At 43.4% G+C, this 19,873-nt stretch overlaps 1 protein-coding gene across 1 annotated transcript in view; it reads right to left on the reverse strand.

Moving 5' to 3' along the window:
- Positions 1-19,873, reverse strand: part of GC (GC vitamin D binding protein) — a 257,077-nt gene that overhangs the window by 36,959 nt on the left and 200,245 nt on the right. The window contains exons 9-10 of the mRNA XM_068233393.1: positions 9,976-10,108; positions 3,357-3,454 (exon numbers count right to left, since the gene is read on the reverse strand). Of these exons, the coding sequence (XP_068089494.1) occupies positions 3,357-3,454; positions 9,976-10,108 (231 nt within the window). The remainder of the gene's footprint in view (positions 1-3,356; positions 3,455-9,975; positions 10,109-19,873) is intronic.

The following is a 19,873-nucleotide window of genomic DNA, read 5'->3' on the forward strand; positions in this document are numbered from 1 at the left end:
AAGCTTGGCTGCCCCTCCCCTTCCGAGACCCCCCAATCCATGGACCATGCGGGCTGGTATAGTCAGGGTGCGGAGCCCCACGTGGCTATCCCAGTCTGCATGGGGGACAAGGGGTTAAAGAGGTCTGGGAGGGGGGACCCCACGTCGTTTTTTTTTAATATTTCCCACACTCAGAACGAAGTAAGTAAAACTCTTCCCACTTGGGGGAATCTATGAAAATAAAACACTATTGTTACCTGTGCAAAAAAAACTGACATTTTCCCCATTTAAAAGACATTTTTGCCCTTGAAACTTAAAAATCGATTTTCTCAAAAACTATAAGGTCTTTTTGAAAAAAAAATGTTCCTCTTATTCCCACTGATCCCCTTAATATACCCTGTGAATTTGGTGTTCCTAAATTTTAAGCAGGCTTTGCTATTAACCGTTAAAGTCGGCGGGTTTTTAAATGTATATATTTTTCCTTTGAAACTTTAACATCGATTTTCTCAAAAACTATAAGGTCTTTTTGAAAAAAAAAATTTTTCCTCTTGTTCCTTCTGATCTTCTTAATATATTTTCCAAATTTGAGGCTCTTAGCACTAAAGGGGGCTTTGCTATTAACCCTTAAAGTCGGCGGCTTTTTTATATTATACGGGAGCGTAATATTACGCGATTACGGCAGACTGTGTAATTTCAATGGGAGTTTACTGTCTTACGCGTAATTTGTTACGCATAATAACGTAACCTACGGTCTATGCGTAATTAATTACGCGTAATACCGTAACCTTACACGTAACGCTTACGGTGCATTTGTAGTGAATTACGATGCGTAATTACCCTAATGCGTAATTTCGGCCCAGCACTGCAAAAATGTCAATGGTTTGCCCACAGAAGAAGCACTTGTGAATGCTGTGTTCTGAACTTCTGATAAGGCTGATCATAATTTGTATGTGCTCCCTTCTGCCTCTGAATGAAGTGACAGTCAGATGCAGAGATGGACTTTGTGCTGCTGCTCTGTGAATAGCTCATTGTACATCTCTGCATTTCCCAAACTGTACCTTTACGGCTCAAGGGTTCACTGGCTGCAGACACGTCAGCTGAACAAAGTACTGGACTTGTCACTGCACAGGCTACAGGGGCTGACAGTGAGGGATAGCATTCACAAAGTGGTTGCACCACACTTACTTTTCTTCTCCATGAAAGACAGTTATAGTGACGTTTGAGCAGGGATGCTCAGATACCCCCAATCACGGGTCCGAGTGATCACATCTCCGCCGACTTCCAAATTGGTCATGATCACAGATAGAAGCAGAATACCGATTCGAATGCGGTTTCGAGTCCGATTACTGCGCATGCAATCCGGAATCACGAGTCAAAATTTGTGATGTCCCGCTGACTTTAGCGGGTAATAGCAAAGCCCCCTTACATGCTAGAAACGCTAAATTTGCAGGGTATGTTAAGAAGAACAGTGGGAACAAGATTTTTTTTTTCAAAAAGAGCTTATAGATAACAGATAAATGGGTCCAATGGGCTATTAACTGCTAAAGTCGCGGGTTTTTAATGGGTTACCGACTCATGTTTACAGCTGGAATCTGGAATCACGAGTCGTGTTCTGATGCAATCACGAGTTCATTCAAAACCGACATTCGTGATTGCTAAAAAACCGTATCATGATCACAGGTTAGCCGTGACCACGAGCTCGTGATGAGCACCACTGCTTTTAAATAACTACAAAACTTACACTTTAGAGGCAATAAGTAACAACATACAAATATAGTGGTCTTAGTGGTATTACATAAAAGCAGCTACTCTCTGCTGGGTTAGCAAAAGCAAAAATCCAGAGTTCGGGCTCAGAAACACAAACTAACCTAAGGAAAGGGAAGCCTTTGGATCCTCCAGAGTCAAAGGCTTCCCACCCTGTCTTCTGGTTTCTGCCACTGCCCAGGACCCTCCGGCTAATCAGGGCCATGCTCTTCTTCTGGTAAAGCACGGCCATGCTGGAGGCGTGGGAGCATTGGTGCACCTGTGAAGTGGTATGGAGTTGCTCATGCACAAGTATCTCCAGCTTACTGTGCAGGTGCGTCCATACTCACGCAGGAGCAGTATGATCGCACTTATTCTTGAAGAGGAGCGTGGCCCCAATCAGATTACCATCCAGCCCTTGTTGGTAATCTTTAGAGGATCTGCAAATGACAATGGGGGATCTGAGGACGCCATGGGATGCTTTGCATTGTGTAGGTGAGTTTGTTGTAACAGAGAGTTTTCCGTTGGTTTTGAGGAACAAATCAACTCCTTGGCTGTATGCCAAGGAAAAATTATGGCCTGCAGAAAGGGAAAATGAAATTTATTATATTTGTAAAATTATTTTGTATTTGAAACCTTTATTATACTCACAATGTATACTATAGACTTGCTTGACAAATGTTGGTAAGTTACAGGCAAAAAATTAAATTGAACTACTTTTCGCACAGAAATCCAGCAGAATTCCAGGGAGGTTAAGTGGTCGAAGAAATACACTTAGGATGGAAAACTTTAAAAGTACCCTTTATTTTTATTTCCATCATCTGCAGCATCTTTTCTGGTCTTGTATAAAGTAAGTGAGAATAAAACGTCACAAAGGCTATCATTCATAAAGCATTTCCGCATGCGGAAATGCTTAAAACAGCTGACTTTACTGAACACTTAGCAAGTTCGGCATTCATAAAGCCTCTTTCCGCATGAAAAGCTGACACTACCGAGCAGAGCGATAAATCACCGCCTTGTGCTGGGATTTTCGTAAAACATGTAACAAAATGGTAATTTATAAAGATTACCGCAAGCGGTATGAGGACGGGAAATACCGCCCCCTCTGATGTGGCGATAACAATGTAAAGTTAATGGAGACACAGACCTCCCAGGCAGCTGCAGCAGAGCGGAACACGGAGAAATGTATCAACTCGGCAGCTTCCTGTGTCTCCGCAAGCCTACCGCCTGCCTACCGCCAGCCTAGTTCGGGGAATCTTCGCACTGCTATCGCACTTGAACACTTTTTTTTATGAATGTCCACCCAGAACTCTAAAATACCTACAGCGGTGTTTTCCCGCATTGATTCTCCTTACCGACAGCACTTTTATGAATGATACCCAAAGTCTAAGAGAGAGCATGGTGTGTTTGTGTGTGTGTGAGTATGCAAAAAACTTTAAAAAAGTAATTCGTTATGGCATTATTTAAAAGTTATACAGTATAACCTTCAAAAAATCTTATCTTTTTAGAATGATGGATCTTGATTCTTATTTGCATCATAGTAAGTCAATTAATTTGTTATTCACCTCTTAGCTAATCTGAATATTTAAATTACCAGACAGTTACAGTTTTCTACACATACAGGCAGTTCTTACCTTTCCTTGAATTCGGTAAAAGGATATTTATGGTAATCTCCACACAGCTCATTACCCTCACTTATGTACGTCTTAATTTCTTCATTTAACTGCGATTTCTGAAATAGAGCATGTGTCTCAGTTGCTTAAAGTTTCTTGAGGGTTGAATAAAAACAATTTTGACTCCAAAACACATTATTTGTTAAAGGACCCCTGAAGTAAGAGGGTTATGGCGGCTGCCATATTTATGTCCTTTAAAAACATTACTAGTTGCCTACCAGTCCTGTTGATCTTTCTGGCATCAGTAGTGTCTGGATCACACACCTGAAACAAGCAGGTGGCAAATCAGGTCAAACTTTAGTCAAATATCTGATCTGCATGCTTGTTCCTAGCGGAGGATCCAGGTGGCAGAGGAAGGCGGTGTTGATTGATCAGCCTGAAGGAGGCTGGAGAAAGCCCCAGGTATGTATAAAACGTTTTTAAATGTTCTTTAACTTATCTCAGGTTCTCTTTAAAGTGTACCAGAGACAAAGCACCCTCATGTATTTTACCATATATATCAGTGGGAACATTAGAGAAAACTCCTACCGTGCTCTCTGTTTCATTCTTCACTGTTCAGCTTGCTTCTTATCAACCCTGATAAAATCCCTGACTGATCATTCAGTCTGGCTTTGCTTAGGAATCTTTATAGCTGAGTCATTATAGCAGAGCCACAAGGGGGCAGGCTTGGTCTTGAAAAGACACCAGAGAAGACAGACTCAGCTATAATGATTCCTGAGCAAAGCCAGACTGAATGCTCAGTCAGGAATTTTATCAGGGCTGGTAAGAAGCAAGCTGAACAGTGAAGAATGAATCAGAGAGCAGGGTAGGTGTTTTCTCTAATGTTCCCACTTATATATATAGGGCAAAATACATGAGGATACTTCGTCTCTGGTTCACTTTAAATGCCGTATGTTTATCTGACTAGACAGGCTAAACTGTAATTTTCAGCCTCCTAACAGCAATTGCAAATCTAAAGATTTATATTACAATCAGGTATCATCTAGTTGTCAAAAAAGAGATAATGTATATTCAGTCCCTTATAGCAGAAAAACTTTCTTATAATTTTTAGAGGACATTTTTTAGAGGAAATTAAATGACACATAGCACAATGTTACCCTAATTAGCTTGGTTTCAGCATCAGAAATACTTCTTATATACTGTATCCTCTATAATAATATGCAAGTTTCCCTGCGTCTGTCCCTGTGTCAGTGCTTTTTTGCACGGTGCACGTGCACGTGCAGGGACAAGACGCAGAGACACTGCTGAGAGCCGGAGGAGGACGGGGCAAGAAGGGGTGGGCATGTGTGCGGTGGGCACATGCGCAAAGTCATGACAGACCTAGAACGTTTATAAGGTCTCTAGTCAGGGGTCGAGTGGTGCGTGGACGCGGGTGGACGGTGTCCACTTACTATTTCCCCAGCGTGGATGCCGTCCACTCTGCCATGTTCGGAGGGGAGCAGTGCAGTGGAAGGAGAGCTGTGAGCAGCGGTGGAGAAGGGAGGCCATCTTCCCCCCCCTTCCCTCACCTTAGGGTGCTCTCCCTCCCTCGCTCTCCCCTCCAGAAGTAACGTGCGGGCAGCCGGCAGCGGGCGGGACTTACCTCTCCTCGTTCTGGCGCCGGATCTGCGTGCCGCTGCTCTGGTCTGGACCAGACCAGACTTGCGGCAGTGGAGTGCTCGCGCCGGAACGAGGAGAGGTAAGTCCCGCCCGCACGTTACTTCTGGAGGGGAGAGTGAGGGATGGAGAGCCCTAAGGTGAGGGAAGGGGGGGGGGGAGATGGCCCCCCTTCTCCACCGCTGCTCACAGCTCTCCTTCCATTGCGCTGCTCCTCTCCTGCTGGGGGACACCTGACTACCTATTTTGGGGAACTGCTTCCAAATTATGTGTATGTTGGGGGAACTGCTGCTGCCACATTATCTATTTTGGGGGAACCACTGCCATATTATCTGTATTTTGGAGCAACTTCTTCCAGATTATGGGCCTGATTCACAAAGCGGTGCTAACAGTTAGCACGCTGGTGAAAAGCCCTTTATCATGCCTAAACTCAGTTTAGGCATGATAAGTTTAGGTGTGATAAGTTTAGGTGTGATAAGTTTAGGCATGAAAAGTTTAGGTGTGATAAGTTTAGGCATGATAAGTTTAAGCGCCAACTGGGTTAGCACCGCAGTGCACAGCTGATCAAAAGTTTTACGCTGGCAAAGTCTGGTGCACTTCGTATAAAGTTTAATGGTGCTGCTTTGCGTGCGGGACTTTGCAAGCGATCTAAACTTATCTAAACTTAGCATGCCTAAACTTATCACACCTAAACTTATCATGCCTAAACTTATCACACCTAAACTGGCTTTTCACCAGTGTGGTGCAATGGTTATCATGCCTGAAGTCTCTAACTGGGTTAGCACCGCTTTGTGAATCGAGCCCAATGTGTCTTTTTGGTGAAATGCTGTCAGATTACATCTATTTTGGGGGTATACACTACGGCAGAGCTCAAACTTCCCCGGCAGACCTTTTACATCACTGCTAAGGTCATGTATATTTGGCCCCACCCATGACCACGCCCACATTATGCTTGACCACGCCCATTTTTTGGCGCAGGGTTTTTCCAGGTAAGTCCACTCACCTCTTTTCCCAGGACTAGACCCCTGTCTCTAGTACTGTATATTGTTGTAAATTGGTATGTTACCCTGCCCTCCCAGTTCTGTTTAGCCTAGGTGATGATGTCATGCAGCCTGCTTCCTCAGAGCATTCTGGGAGATCATGTGTTCCTGATCACTTGGGAAAGTAAAAAAAAAAAAAAACACATTCCACAGTGCTTCACCTTACCAGCATTAAAGATGTCGGTGATAAATTTAACTATATGAATGGATGTGAGGTGAGATTTCAAATAGTAAACATTGACTAAATAAATGCTTTATAAATGAATATTGTAAAAATAAGCAATTGTATTCCTTATGTTTTATACAGCAATGTTCCTTTTCAAAACCCGTTCTCTTTATCTCCAATAGAACATTTTTATCTTTATCTTCATGTAAACATGACACCTATTAATCTATAAAAAAAAATTCTAAGTACTAAATTTAATTTGAACCACATAAAACTAGGATTTCCATATTCACATTTTCATATTTTTGTGTGCACTGCAGGTATTTATAACAAGGTAAGGACCAGTGCAGACCAGCAATACTGTTGCCCTATAGAGATGGCCCGAACGCTTCGCCCGCGAACGGTTCCAGGCGAACTTTAGGTGGTTCGCGTTAGCCGGCGAAGGCGAACTTTTGCGGAAGTTCGATTCGCCCCTATAATGCTCCATTGAGCACAACTTTGACCCTCTACATCACAGTCAGCAGGCACATTGTCGCCAATCAGACTACACTCACTCCTGGAGCCCCACCCCCCCCCTTATAAAAGGCAAGGTTCTCCTGTCATTTTACTCACTCGTCTGCCTACAGTAATTAGTTAAGGGACAGCTGCTGACAGACTCTGCTAGTGAAAGATTAGTTAGGCTCTTGTAGGCTTGTACCTAGCTGATTGTTATTCCTTATATTACTCCCTCCTCCCTGAGGGAGGAGGGTCTTGTGTTGGTGGTATAATGGTTAGAATAGCAGCCTACAGAGTGGTAGGCCTGGCTTCTATTCCTGGCCAATGTGAGTTAGCATTTGACATACTACAAATCCTTAAGCAAGCTCATTTTTCTCTTGGATATATCATAATGGTACATGCTAGGCTGGCTTCAGCATGTAGCATTGTAGTGTGTTGTGTTGGTGGTATAATGGTTAGGATAGCAGCCTACAAAGCCGTAGGCCTGGGTTCTATTCCTGGCCAATGTGAGTTGGCTTTTGACATACTACAAATCCTTAAGCAAGCTCATTTTTCTCTTGGATATATCATAATGGTACATGCTAGGCTGGCTTCAGCATGTAGTGTTGGTGGTGGTATAGTGGTGAAGAGCGCTACCTACCACGCACTCAGACCTGGGTTCAATTCCCGGCCAAGGTATGTAAGCTGGCTTTTGAAATGCTACAATTCCCTGGAAGACAAGACCCTTCTCCCTCCGGAAGGAGGGAAAGAGGGAGGAATACACTGCCTGATGTTGTAAAGCAGTGTAGGCCTGCAATTGAACATTCAATGAGATTTCTGACCTTAAAACACTGCTTGGTGTCAAATCCAGATTATTTTCTGGGACTTTTGATGTGTATTTCACTCAACCATGTCTTCCTCCAGGTATTAGACCCCTTGAAACATCTTTTCTATAATTTTTCTAGCCAGCAGAAATTTTTCTAAATTTTTAAGTTCGCTTCCCTATTGAAGTCTATTGCGGTTCGCAAAAGTTCGGGGGTCCGCGAACTGAAAATCGGAGGTTCGCAACATCTCTATTGCCCTATGACGAGGGATAAGGTTATATGCACTGTGAAGGTGTGAAAGGGAATAATTATAGGAGTAATCATTGGCTGAATGCCTCTGTCAGCAATCTGTTACTCTTGGCACTGATAGAGAACACGGGGCAGGGTAATATGACAACTGGAAAAAGATTGGGGACCAGACAGATGATTTAGGAGAACATAGATAGGTTGCAGGCAGGATAGGCAAAGGCAAACGCAGGGGAGCTTACAGCTGCCCAGAATCCCCCCTCAGACCAGGGCAGTGCAGTGTCTGGGGACAGACACAAGTTGAGACACCAGAATATCTGCAGGCATCCTGCAGCTCACAGCTCCGCCCCCTTTCTTTCCTGGCTACAGTTGACTATGGATGGAGCAGCAGCGTGTGTACAGAGCATGGAGCTGCAGCATGTGTACAGAGCATAGAGCAGCAGTGTGTACAGAGCATGGAGCAGCAATGTGTGTACAGAGCATGGAGCAGCAGTGTGTGTACAGAGCATGGAGCAGCAATGTGTACAGAGCATGGAGCAGCTCTGGGGAACTTAACAGAGTCAGGTATGAGCACATCCTTGTGCCCTGCTGTGTGAATGCTTTACTTTCCCCTTCATTACCAATGTTGGCTGTCCTCATTATTATCTGCATCCAAACTGCTCATAACCGATCCCGTTGTCCATTGGGAGCAGATCGGAAATGTAGGAGATAATTGTCAGATCCTGTCAGTCGGACGGGAAATTGCATTATGTGTACCCAGCATGATGTGCTACCATATTATTAAACTGTATTGTGCGGGGCTGAGGGAGACCTTTCAGGAATTCCCCCCTTGAAAATCCTGGGTTTGCCCCTGACAGGGTTTTAAAACTCACAAGCCAGGGAAACTGTGCTCATCCTATGGAGGGCCCCAAATTTAATTGGAAAAGGAGGTGCAGAGGAGAGTGGTCAATTCACATACATGCAACAATAAACCTCTCTCAATTAGCACTAACTCACTTCAAGCAGGAACCTCTAGTAACAAAGACAACTTGCACAATATTCTTGCTAAGTTGCACTATTTTGCATGAAATTTGCATTCAGTTCGTTGCACTGTAGAGGAATGCTCAATTCTCACATCTTCAGTCAGTTTTCAGGATGACTTGTAGGGGCCAGAATCTTGTGCCCAAATTGTACAGTGGCATGACATCGGCACTGAAAACCATTTTAGGGCTCTTTTCCACTATCAATATCTATTTCAATCGCAATCACAAACGCCAGCGATTGCAATTTTTCATTAGTTCTGTTATGCGATTGCGATTTTTCATTTGCACTACATTATCCTAAAATCACTCCAGAAAGCGATTGCGATTTTCAAATCGAATCACTATAGTGGAAAATACTTCTCATGATTTCTCATGATAAAGTAGCAACCTTAGTAATTTAACTACTAGTCGACCGTGTCACGCCGATGGGCGTGGCCGCGGTGGCAGCCCCAGGACCGCCTAACGCCGATCGGCTTAAAGTCCTGGGGCTCTGTTTTGCAGGAGATCGCGCGCAGGCTGTGCGTACATCTCCTGCTTGGTGGGCAGAGCAGAGCTCCGCCTTCAGTCTCTGAGCGGTGATCGCCGCTGAGAGACTGTTAGACAGTGAAACCGCCGTCTATTTAACCATACAACGCTGTAATCTACAGCAGCGCTGTACTGGGGACAGCCTTGTGACATGGCTGTCCCCCTGTGTCCCACAGGATCCGCTGTGATAGGCTGGCCAGGGGAAGGAGGGAGGGTAAGAAAAGAAAAATAAACTGATTTATTAATAAAAAATACAATAAATATTTATAAAAAAACCCAAACAAACCTGGGGGCGAACAGACCCCACCAACAGAGAGCTCTATTGGTGGGGAGAAAAGGGGCGGGGGAATCACTTGTGTGTTGTGTTGTGCGGCCTTAAAGCTGCAGTTGCCTATTTTACAAAAAAAGGCCTGGTCTTTAGGGGGGTTTAACACTGGGGTCCTCATGTGGTGCAAAATCACTAGCAATTTGCGATTTTGTAATTCAGCTGTGTAGTGGAAAAATGCCCGAATTGCCTATTTCTGTGGTCTTTGGTGAAAGCTAGCCTGTGCTGACTCATGCAATAATCACCCAGTCAGCTGAATGACTGAACTAAGCAGTCATCACACCTGGTTACGCTGGAATGGCAATAATTTCCTATTATATTCCCAGCTTGCTTGGGCTACAGCAGTAAAGCTAGTAAAGTACCTTCTTATCCACACAGGAGTTTGCATTATCTGAACTGCAGCACTTCTTCACAACACCAGTAAGGGACTCATAGAGCTTATCAATAAACACTTCTGGCAGCTTAGTGTTTCTCCTTGCTAGGTTGAACATGTACCTGCGGATAAGAAGGGATATGATTAACTGTAGAAGGTGGATGAAACAATTTTCCTTGTATTCATGGAATGAAAACATGCCTACTCCAAATGAATCACAGACATAAATAAAGAGCCTCTTGTGTTGTTTTTTTTCCTTGCTGTACATTTTCCTTCCTGTGACCAACTGTGAAAATATTAGTCATTTAATGTCTGGTATATTCTGCAGCTAAAGGACTACAATGTTCACAGAGATTTCTGATGGTACAGATTTACTAAAGAAAAGAGGCTGCCATTGTCAATGACCTTCAAACTAGCCTGGCTGTCATATTAACCATTTGGCTTCAGTACTCCCCTGGAATAAGCATGCAGCCTGTGATTGCCCTATCTTCCAGGTTAGCAACTCAGAAAAAAATAAAAGCTAAAAGTTTTTTAGGCTTATTTTCATTGGGTGCCGTATCCATTTCTGAACCAATTTAGGCACTTGTGCTGCTGTGAAGCTGCAGCCGAATTGCCATAGTCGGGATTGGATTCTGATACATGCTACACAAAACTGCAGTTTGCTGTCCAGAATCACACCAGCAAGGGATTCGGACGGCATGCTGGTGCCTGAATAGGCAGCGTTTCCCCTTCCGCCCTTAGTGATAAACCATGAATTATAAGCTGTCAGCAGTAAATCAGTCATACAAAAATCAAAACATGTGATTACACTAATCAGTTCGCAGGTAAGTGTACACAGCAGTCAGGAACAGAAGCAAGGGAGATTCAACTCCTCAAGGCATGAGATCTGGAGAAAGATAATACTTTGGATCTGTGAATGAGATGAATGAATCCTGGTTGCGTTTGGCATGTTTGCGATGCTTTACTTTGCATTTTAGATGGTTTTGCCAATTGCCAAATATTTATAATGCTTTTCTTCTGAATTCCATAACGTTAGCAGTTCGACTTCAGCACAATAAGACAGACTGCTGCTAGTAAGATGCAATGCAAAGCTTTTCATAAACAACTGCAACGAGAGGTTTATATTTCTCCTTAAAAATTCAAAAACTGAATTCAGTCAAGATCCTTTTATAGTGCTTCAGAAATGCATAACAGAAGAGAATATTGCATATTCTAGTATTCAAAATACACCTGGGAGGCATTCATTAAACCAGGAAAGCTGAAGAACTTCTATGCGAGATTTCTATGAGAGATGGAAATTCCCATTTTAAATGGGTCCATGTATGTAGTGCCATTAGATGTTCCCCAATTTCTATAGCATCCTAGGAAATAACATTATCCACAGTCCTGCTGTTGTGCAAAGAGATGGAAATACAGATTTTCAATGCTGGACTTTAATAACAGCCAGGTGAAATCTATAACTGAAAAACGTTTCAGAAGAAATCTGAAACATCTTTTCGAAAAAGGTTGGCACATGTTTTGTTCTCCTACTCGACAAAAGACTATTAATGGCAATTGGCAAACTTGCTTTTAAGCTTTTCCGGTGCGGTTGTCAGCAGGGACCAGGGAGATAGCATGAATGTATTTGATTACTGCCATTAACATCTCATCTTAGGATGCTAAAGAAAATTGTAAATACTGATTTTTGCTACCTATAATTAGAACAGCTGCTAGAGAAGAAAATCCCAGTCCTCAGCTGTTATGTACAAGAAATCACAGCATCAGCCAGAGTAACATCATTTATGCCCCATGAAAGTAAGAGTTGATTGGGATTTATTAGTTGAACTAGAAATGGGTCTATGCACATAGGAAAAATCACATTTCTCAGTTAGCCTATTCACATACACTTGGTGTGTTATATACAAGTCACCACCAGTGTTGTACAATGTAGTGTATAAAAAATATCTTGTTTGTATAAAAACAAATGAAATCACCAACTTGAATTGTATGCATGGTCACTATGAAAAGCAATATAGCAAAACTGTATTGTATCTTGGGAAACAACTTAATATCACAGTGTCCATCAGCAGGATCCAGGAACACTGTGGGGAGATGGTGGGGTGTGTCCGGTCGATGACACGCACCACAAGACTCCTGTCTTTAGGACAATGCCTGGAGAGAGCTGTCCATCTCTCTCCACAGGTAGGAGGAGGTGCCTTCCCAAAAAGTTGTGACAAAAATTGTCATAGTAATCAGTCTTACCTTGAATGAGGGGTAGGGTAGCAAAAACAATTTTATTGATTACGTAAAAAGATAACGCATTTCATGGGTGGACCCTGACATAAAGAAGTGGGTAAGACCTGTGAAACGCATTGACCTTATACAAGTCCAATAAATTGTTTTTATAGCCTATCTCTCATTTGAGGTAAAATTGATTATTTATAACAATCTTTGTCATAACCTTTTTTGGGGAGCACCTCCATCCATCTATCCTACCTATCCCAGAGATGGACAGCCTAAGAGCTTGAGAGCTTCCAAAGAACTCAGGTACTAGCATTATAAATATAAACTATTTAACACTTGAAACCTGTTACAAACATGGACAAAAGAGATGCATATTTACTGTAGAATATACTAGTAATTTAGCCCGTTTCATAACGGGTGCTAGAGAGAAGTACTTCTCAGCCCGCACCTGTGAGCTATGCATGTTTGTGACCCCCGTGCACACACCTGTAAACCCCATGTATGCACGCATCACTTTATTAAATGACAGTGGGCTAGGTGGAAGAAGGTACAGGAAGACATAAAGAGAAATCCAGACTGGAATTTGAAAAAATACATATTGACAAGACGCAATGCTTCTGGGAATATGTCCTTCGAACATCATCAATCTATGGAAAGAACTGAAACATGCAGTCTGGAAAAGACAGCCTCCAAGCCTGACACAGCTGGAGAAGTTTGCTCAGAAATAGTGAGCTAAACCAGTTGTTGACAGAAACACCACTGAGAGCTACAGGGATGGAATGTCTGCAATTATCACCTTCAAAGATAGTACAACAAAATGTTGGGTTAAGGGCCTTGTCTTTTTTTTATCCACTCAATTTTAACCACTTGAGAACCCACCCTTTACCCCCCCTTAAGGACCAGCATTGAATTATGTGATCTGTGCTGGGTGGGCTCTACAGCCCCCAGCACAGATCAAACACCAGGCAGAGAGATCAGATCACCCCCCTTTTTTCCCCACTAGGGGGATGATGTGCTGGGGGGGTCCGATCTCTCCTGCCTGCGTGTGGCTGGCGGGGGGGGGCACCTCAAAGCCCCCCTCCGTGGCGAAATTCCGCTTCCCCCCTCTCCTACCTGGCCCCCTGGTGATCGGGGCTGCACAGGACGCTATCCGTCCTGTGCAGCCTGTGACAGGACGTCCCCTGTCACATGGCGGCGATCCCCGGCCGCTGATTGGCCGGGGATCGCCGATCTGCCTTACGGCGCTGCTGCGCAGCAGCGCCGTACAATGTAAACAAAGCGGATTATTTCCGCTTGTGTTTACATTTAGCCTGCGAGCCGCCATCGGCGGCCCGCAGGCTATTCACGAACCCCCCGCCGTGATGTGACAGGAAGCAGCCACTCGCACGAGCGGCTGCTTCCTGATTAATCAGCCTGCAGCTGGCGACGCAGTACTGCGTCGCTGGTCCTGCAGCTGCCACTTTGCCGACGCACGGTATAAGCGTGCGGTCGGCAAGTGGTTAACCCCTGTTATTATTTGAAATATTCTGAGTCAAAACTCAAAAGAAAAGTAAGATTATTATTATTTTATTTAAAATATGATACAGTCAATAATCCAATTTGTCAGTCTCAAGTTTCAGAGACAGCTATTGGTTCTTCTTTCCAGGATGGGCACAAACAAATGTATATATATATATATATATATATATATATATATATATATATATATATATGTATATATATATATATATATATATATATATATATATATATATATATATATATATATACAGTGGTGTGAAAAACTATTTGCCCCCTTCCTGATTTCTTATTCTTTTGCATGTTTGTCACACTTTCTGCTCATCCAAAACCGTTAACTATTAGTCAAAGATAACATAATTGAACACAAAATGCAGTTTTAAATGATGGTTTTTATTACTTAGTGAGAAAAAAAACTCAAAACCTACATGGTCATGGAGCTGTGTGAAAAAGAAATTGCCCCCTGAACCTAATAACTGGTTGGGCCACCCTTAGCAGCAATAACTGCAATCAAGCGTTTGCGATAACTTGCAACAAGTCTTTTAGAGCGCTCTGGAGGAATTTTGGCCCACTCATCTTTGCAGAATTGTTGTAATTCAGCTTTATTTGAGGGTTTTCTAGCATGAACCACCTTTTTAAGGTCATGCCACAACATCTCAATAGGATTCAGGTCAGGACTTTGACTAGGCCACTCCAAAGTCTTCATTTTGTTTTTCTTCAGCCATTCAGAGGTGGATTTGCTGGTGTGTTTTGGGTCATTGTCCTGCTGCAGCACCCAAGATCGCTTCAGCTTGAGTTGACGAACAGATGGCCGGACATTCTCCTTCAGGATTTTTTGGTAGACAGTAGAATTCATGGTTCCATCTATCACAGCAAACCTTCTAGGTCCTGAAGCAGCAAAACAACCCCAGACCATCACACTACCACCACCATATTTTACTGTTGGTATGATGTTCTTTTGCTGAAATGCTGTGTTACTTCTACGCCAGATGTAACGGAACATGCACCTTCCAAAAAGTTCAACTTTTGTCTCGTCGGTCCACAAGGTATTTTCCCAAAAGTCTTGGCAATCATTGAGATGTTTTTTAGCAAAATTGAGACGAGCCTTAATGCGCTTTTTGCTTAAAAGTGGTTTGCGCCTTGGATATCTGCCATGCAGGCCGTTTTTGCCCAGTCTCTTTCTTATGGTGGAGTCGTGAACACTGACCTTAATTGAGGCAAGTGAGGCCTGCAGTTCTTTAGATGTTGTCCTAGGGTCTTTTGTGGCCTCTCGGATGAGTTTTCTCTGCGCTCTTGGGGTAATTTTAGTCGGCCGGCCACTCCTGGGAAGGTTCTTCACTGTTCCATGTTTTTGCCATTTGTGGATAATGGCTCTCACTGTGGTTCGCTGGAGTCCCAAAGCTTTAGAAATGGCTTTATAACCTTTACCAGACTGATAGATCTCAATTACAGTACTTTTGTTCTCATTTGTTCCTGAATTTCTTTGGATCTTGGCATGATGTCTAGCTTTTGAGGTGCTTTTGGTCTACTTCTCTGTGTAAGATAGCTCCTATTTAAGTGATTTCTTGATTGAAACAGGTGTGGCAGTAATCAGGCCAGGGGGTGACTACAGAAATTGAACTCAGGTGTGATAAACCACAGTTAAGTTATTTTTTAACAAGGGGGGCAATCACCTTTTCACACAGGGCCATGTAGATTTGGAGTTTTTTTTCTCTCTAAATAATAAAAACCATCATTTAAAACTGCATGTTGTGTTCAATTATGTTATCTTTGACTAATAGTTAACGGTTTTTGATGAGCAGAAACATTTAAGTGTGACAGACATGCAAATGAATAAGAAATCAGGAAGGGGGCAAATAGTTTTTCACACCACTGTATGTACATGCAATTCTGGCAATACTGATGATAAAATGTAAAACAAATCTAACTTCTAAACTTCTTTGTTGCTCAGTGAACCTTTGATTTTGGAAGTCAAGCATGGCTTTTATAGGTTAAGCTTAGAGGTTACTTCAATAATTTTTATCTCTGGAACTAGTGATGACAATTTTAACATGAGCCGTCGCAAAACGTTACTCTCTGTTTTTTTTTTCTCATCACAGTCTTAGATTTTCTTCTCAAGGTTTGTGATGAAATTTCCTCATTCACAAAGAGGCATTCCACCAAGTGCCATGCCATTGTCTGGCATACCTTTCATTTCTCCTGTTTGGCTCTACCAGCTCGGTAACCTTTAATTTCATTATGAGCTACCAGTGTGTTTCCCTGCTGATAAATTTTCAGTATTTGCAAACAGTTCCTGATTAAAAACACGTAAACCTAGCTTGCTTCCTCTTGGTGTTAAATATCACTTCTTCTTAACCCCTATCATCATGCAAAGTGCAAATTTCCTCATACACGCCTTATCCTTTCTAATACCTACTACTAACTCCCAGCCAGGGGCAGAACAATAGCCCCCGCAACTGTGTGTGTTTGGGGGGGGGGGAGAGGGTTTGCAGAGCTGATTAAATATATTTATCTGCTCTCATTCTATCAAGTCTTCTCTTCCTCCTGGTAACCACTGGCTATCTGCCTCCCCACCTCTGGCTTCCAATCACATGACATGCATCGGGAGCTGGGCATGCAGCAGAACTAGTGGCTGCCAAGAGAAAGAGTAGACTGGGTGTGATGAGAGCAGGTATACAGGTATATACACAGCCCTGCAGCGTTCTGCAAGAGGGAACGAATGAGGGGGTGGGCCCATAGCCCCTGGGCTTAGGGGCAGACCTCATGATTATTAGGTTTGCTGTGGGCCCAGAGGGGTATTGTTAGGCCCCTGTTCCCATCTTTCAAAGCATAGAACAACTTCCTATATACTCCCTCCTACTTCCACAACAAAAATATTTACCTGTTTAAATGTGGCAGTGGTGTTGAAATGAGGAACACTGCACTGAAAAGACTGGCTCTGAGAGGATCAAGCTGAGATTACACAGAGAAATGGCATATTATCTGTTCAGCACCAGGGTTATTTAAAGCGGTATTGTCACCATAAAAATCTAATTTCAACAGCAACTAGTCTGAGTGTATTAAGTGATAAAGATGCTAATCCTGCATTCAAAACTTTCAAAACTCTTTCTACTGTTATGGTTTTTAGTTATCACATACTTTAGGAGCACTGGCCCTAGTGCCAAACAGTGCCAAAGAGTTGAATGCTGGGAGTTCGTTTTATCTATAATATATTCCTCCTCTTCCATTTATTTCCCTGCCTAGTTGCTTATCAGAAACACCCTCTGATTACTTGTGTTTACAAGCAAGACTGAGGTTGCTCAGTGATTGGACGTGTAAATAAAAAAAAGACAGTGCAGTTGTTAGTATACACCTCAGTGGGAGTTCTTCAGTAAAAATGGTTAAGCGCTCTTCTCTGCCTGTTCCTTCTTAGACACAGCAAATATGTCATATAATGAAAAAGCCCCCCCTTCGGGGAGAGACTCACCAGACTTCTAGGCCTCCAAGGCCAATGCTCGCATTCGGGGTATTGGCCACCCCGCAGCCTCTCTGGCAGTCCTCTCTTGGCTATTCCCAGTCTGTGTAAGCAAAAAGCGGATTCCACATCGCGTAAAAGCGTACCAGTTTATTTTTAAAAAATTTAAAAACAGATCAGTGGTGTATAACCACTCATTGGGTCAGAAAACTTCATCAAAAATGAAAAAAACACAGCCAGCCCCTTGTTTTACAAGCTACCTGATTCCAGGTACAGGGGTATGCAGAGATGAGATGCACTAAGCTGGTGACAAGGCGCACGCCTCTGTCATTTAGCGTCCCTCTCCGCAATAGCTTACTGGCTAGTGCTCTAAAAGATACCGAGCCTGCTGCACACAGACAATCCCGCCGCGTCCAGCGAGCGTCGTGCGCTGTGACGTCACTCCGTGGCTCCGCCCAACGTTTCGTTGCCCTAGCAACTCCTCAGGGGCTACGGAGGCACGGAGAGTGACGTCCTTTATCCTCTATTCTGCGAGCTATGCACCTGCGTTCCATAATCAAGCTCATAGCTAGATCCTATTCCGAACTGATTGGAGGCCTAGGATCCGCCCCCCCTCGCTCTATGCAATAATGCAGCAAGTCTATAGGCTGCTGGGAATTTGAATTCCTCCTATCTCACTGTTTCTATGCAGATTCTTAGCTTCATGCAGCAACCCCTGCATACCCTTTACATGATTTTATGCAGCAACCCTTGCATACCCTTAGCATGGTGTCATATTTACCTATTAGCTAATACTGCAGCAGGTCTATAGGCTGCTGGGATTTGAATTCCTCCTATCTCACTGTTTCTATGCAGATTCATAGCTTCATGCAGCAACCCCTGCATACCCTTTACATGATACAGCAACCCCTGCATACCCTTAGCATGATGTCTTAATTACCCATTAGCTAATAATGCAGCAAGTCTATAGGCTGCTGGGATTTGAATTCCTCCTATCTCACTGTTCCTATGCAGATTTATAGCTTCATGCAGCAACCCCTGCATACCCTTTACATGATTTTATACAGCAACCCCTGCATACCCTTAGCATGGTGTCATATTTAGAATTTTTGTGCGTGCACTAGCATACTCATAGGCTCCATGCCCTTTCCACATATCACTCTTCTTATCATAAGTGTTATATAACCCCATTCTCCATTCCTTTAGGTGATTCCCCTTTTCCTCACATACCCCCCCCCCACCACCACCCATCCTAATAGCAGTCCTCCCCAGCTGACCAATGTTACCCATTAGCTATAAAACAGTTTAAATCTATATCTACATTATGACCCACAGGAACCAACGTGTTCATTTTATGTATCCATTCAGTTTCTAGCTGAGATATCCTCCTTTCTCGATTACACCCCCTCCAGTTAGGGACTAGCTTTTCAATCCCACATATTTTTAGGGTTTTGATATCACAGTTGTGTTTTTCACCCACGTGTTTGGACAAGTTGTGTTTCAAAAAACCTTTAGCAGAATTACATATGTGTTCACCCCACCTTTTATGTAGGGCCCTGGTGGTACGCCCTACATATTGCTGACCACATCCACAAGTGATTAGGTATACAGCATACTTTGTTCGACACGTGATGAACCCTTTAATTTTGTAGGTCCTTCCAGTACTAGAGGATTGCACCTCTTTACATCTAGATGTTAGTCCTTCCTCACAGGCTCTACAGCTTCTGCAAGGATAGAACCCATCCTCCTGCCAGGGGTTAAGGGGCCTACCCGGGGGGTTGACACAGCTCGGGGCCAAGTGATTCTTCAAATTTGGGGCCTTACGGTACAAGAATTTTGGTCTATCAGGGATCACTTTTTTCAGAGTGGGGTCCTGCTTCAATATACCCCAGTTCTTGTTGATCACACCCTCAACTTTTCTAAACTGTTTATTGAAATCTGTAAGAAAACCAAAATCCATTCCATCTCTGTTCTGCGATCTTTTAGTAAAAGTACTTGCCCGTTCTATTTCCGCCACCTCTCTTCTGGTTGCCTCTATTTCACCCTTCCTATACCCCTTATCCAGAAATCGCTGGGCCAGCCTACTGGATTGTTGGTGGTATTCTTGTACCGTGGAGCAGTTCCTTCGAATCCGCAGGAACTGACTCCTAGGTACGGCCCTAAGCCACTGGGGATGGTGGCAGCTTCCCACTGGGATGTAACCATTCCGGTCCGCATCCTTAAAGTGAGTTCTGGTCCAGAGGTCACTACCATCTTTTGTGATCTCCAGATCCAGAAACACCACCATATCTCTACTGCACACAGCATTCAGTTCAATGTTAAGGTCGTTCTGGTTAAGTGTCTGTATATACTCCATAAAATCTGATTCAGTGCCCTCCCAGAATAGCAGCAGGTCATCAATGTACCTGGACCATTTTACTATTTTTGACGACTCAGTCCTCTCTAGTACCTCCTCTTCCCACACGGCCATGAAGAGATTCGCGAAGCTGGGGGCATACCCTGCCCCCATCGCGCATCCTCGCTGCTGTAGGTAATAGTCCCCCTCATGCCAGAAATAGTTATGTTTTAAAGCATATTCTAGTAGCTTCAAAATAAACTCACATTGCTCCGTCTTCATACTTGTTCTAGCTAGGTATTTCTTCACTGCCATCAGTCCTGGTCCGTGCGGTATACATGTATACAGTGAGGACAC

The sequence above is a fragment of the Hyperolius riggenbachi genome, chromosome 1, assembly GCF_040937935.1.
Source record: "Hyperolius riggenbachi isolate aHypRig1 chromosome 1, aHypRig1.pri, whole genome shotgun sequence".
Classification (NCBI taxonomy): Eukaryota; Metazoa; Chordata; class Amphibia; order Anura; family Hyperoliidae; genus Hyperolius; species Hyperolius riggenbachi.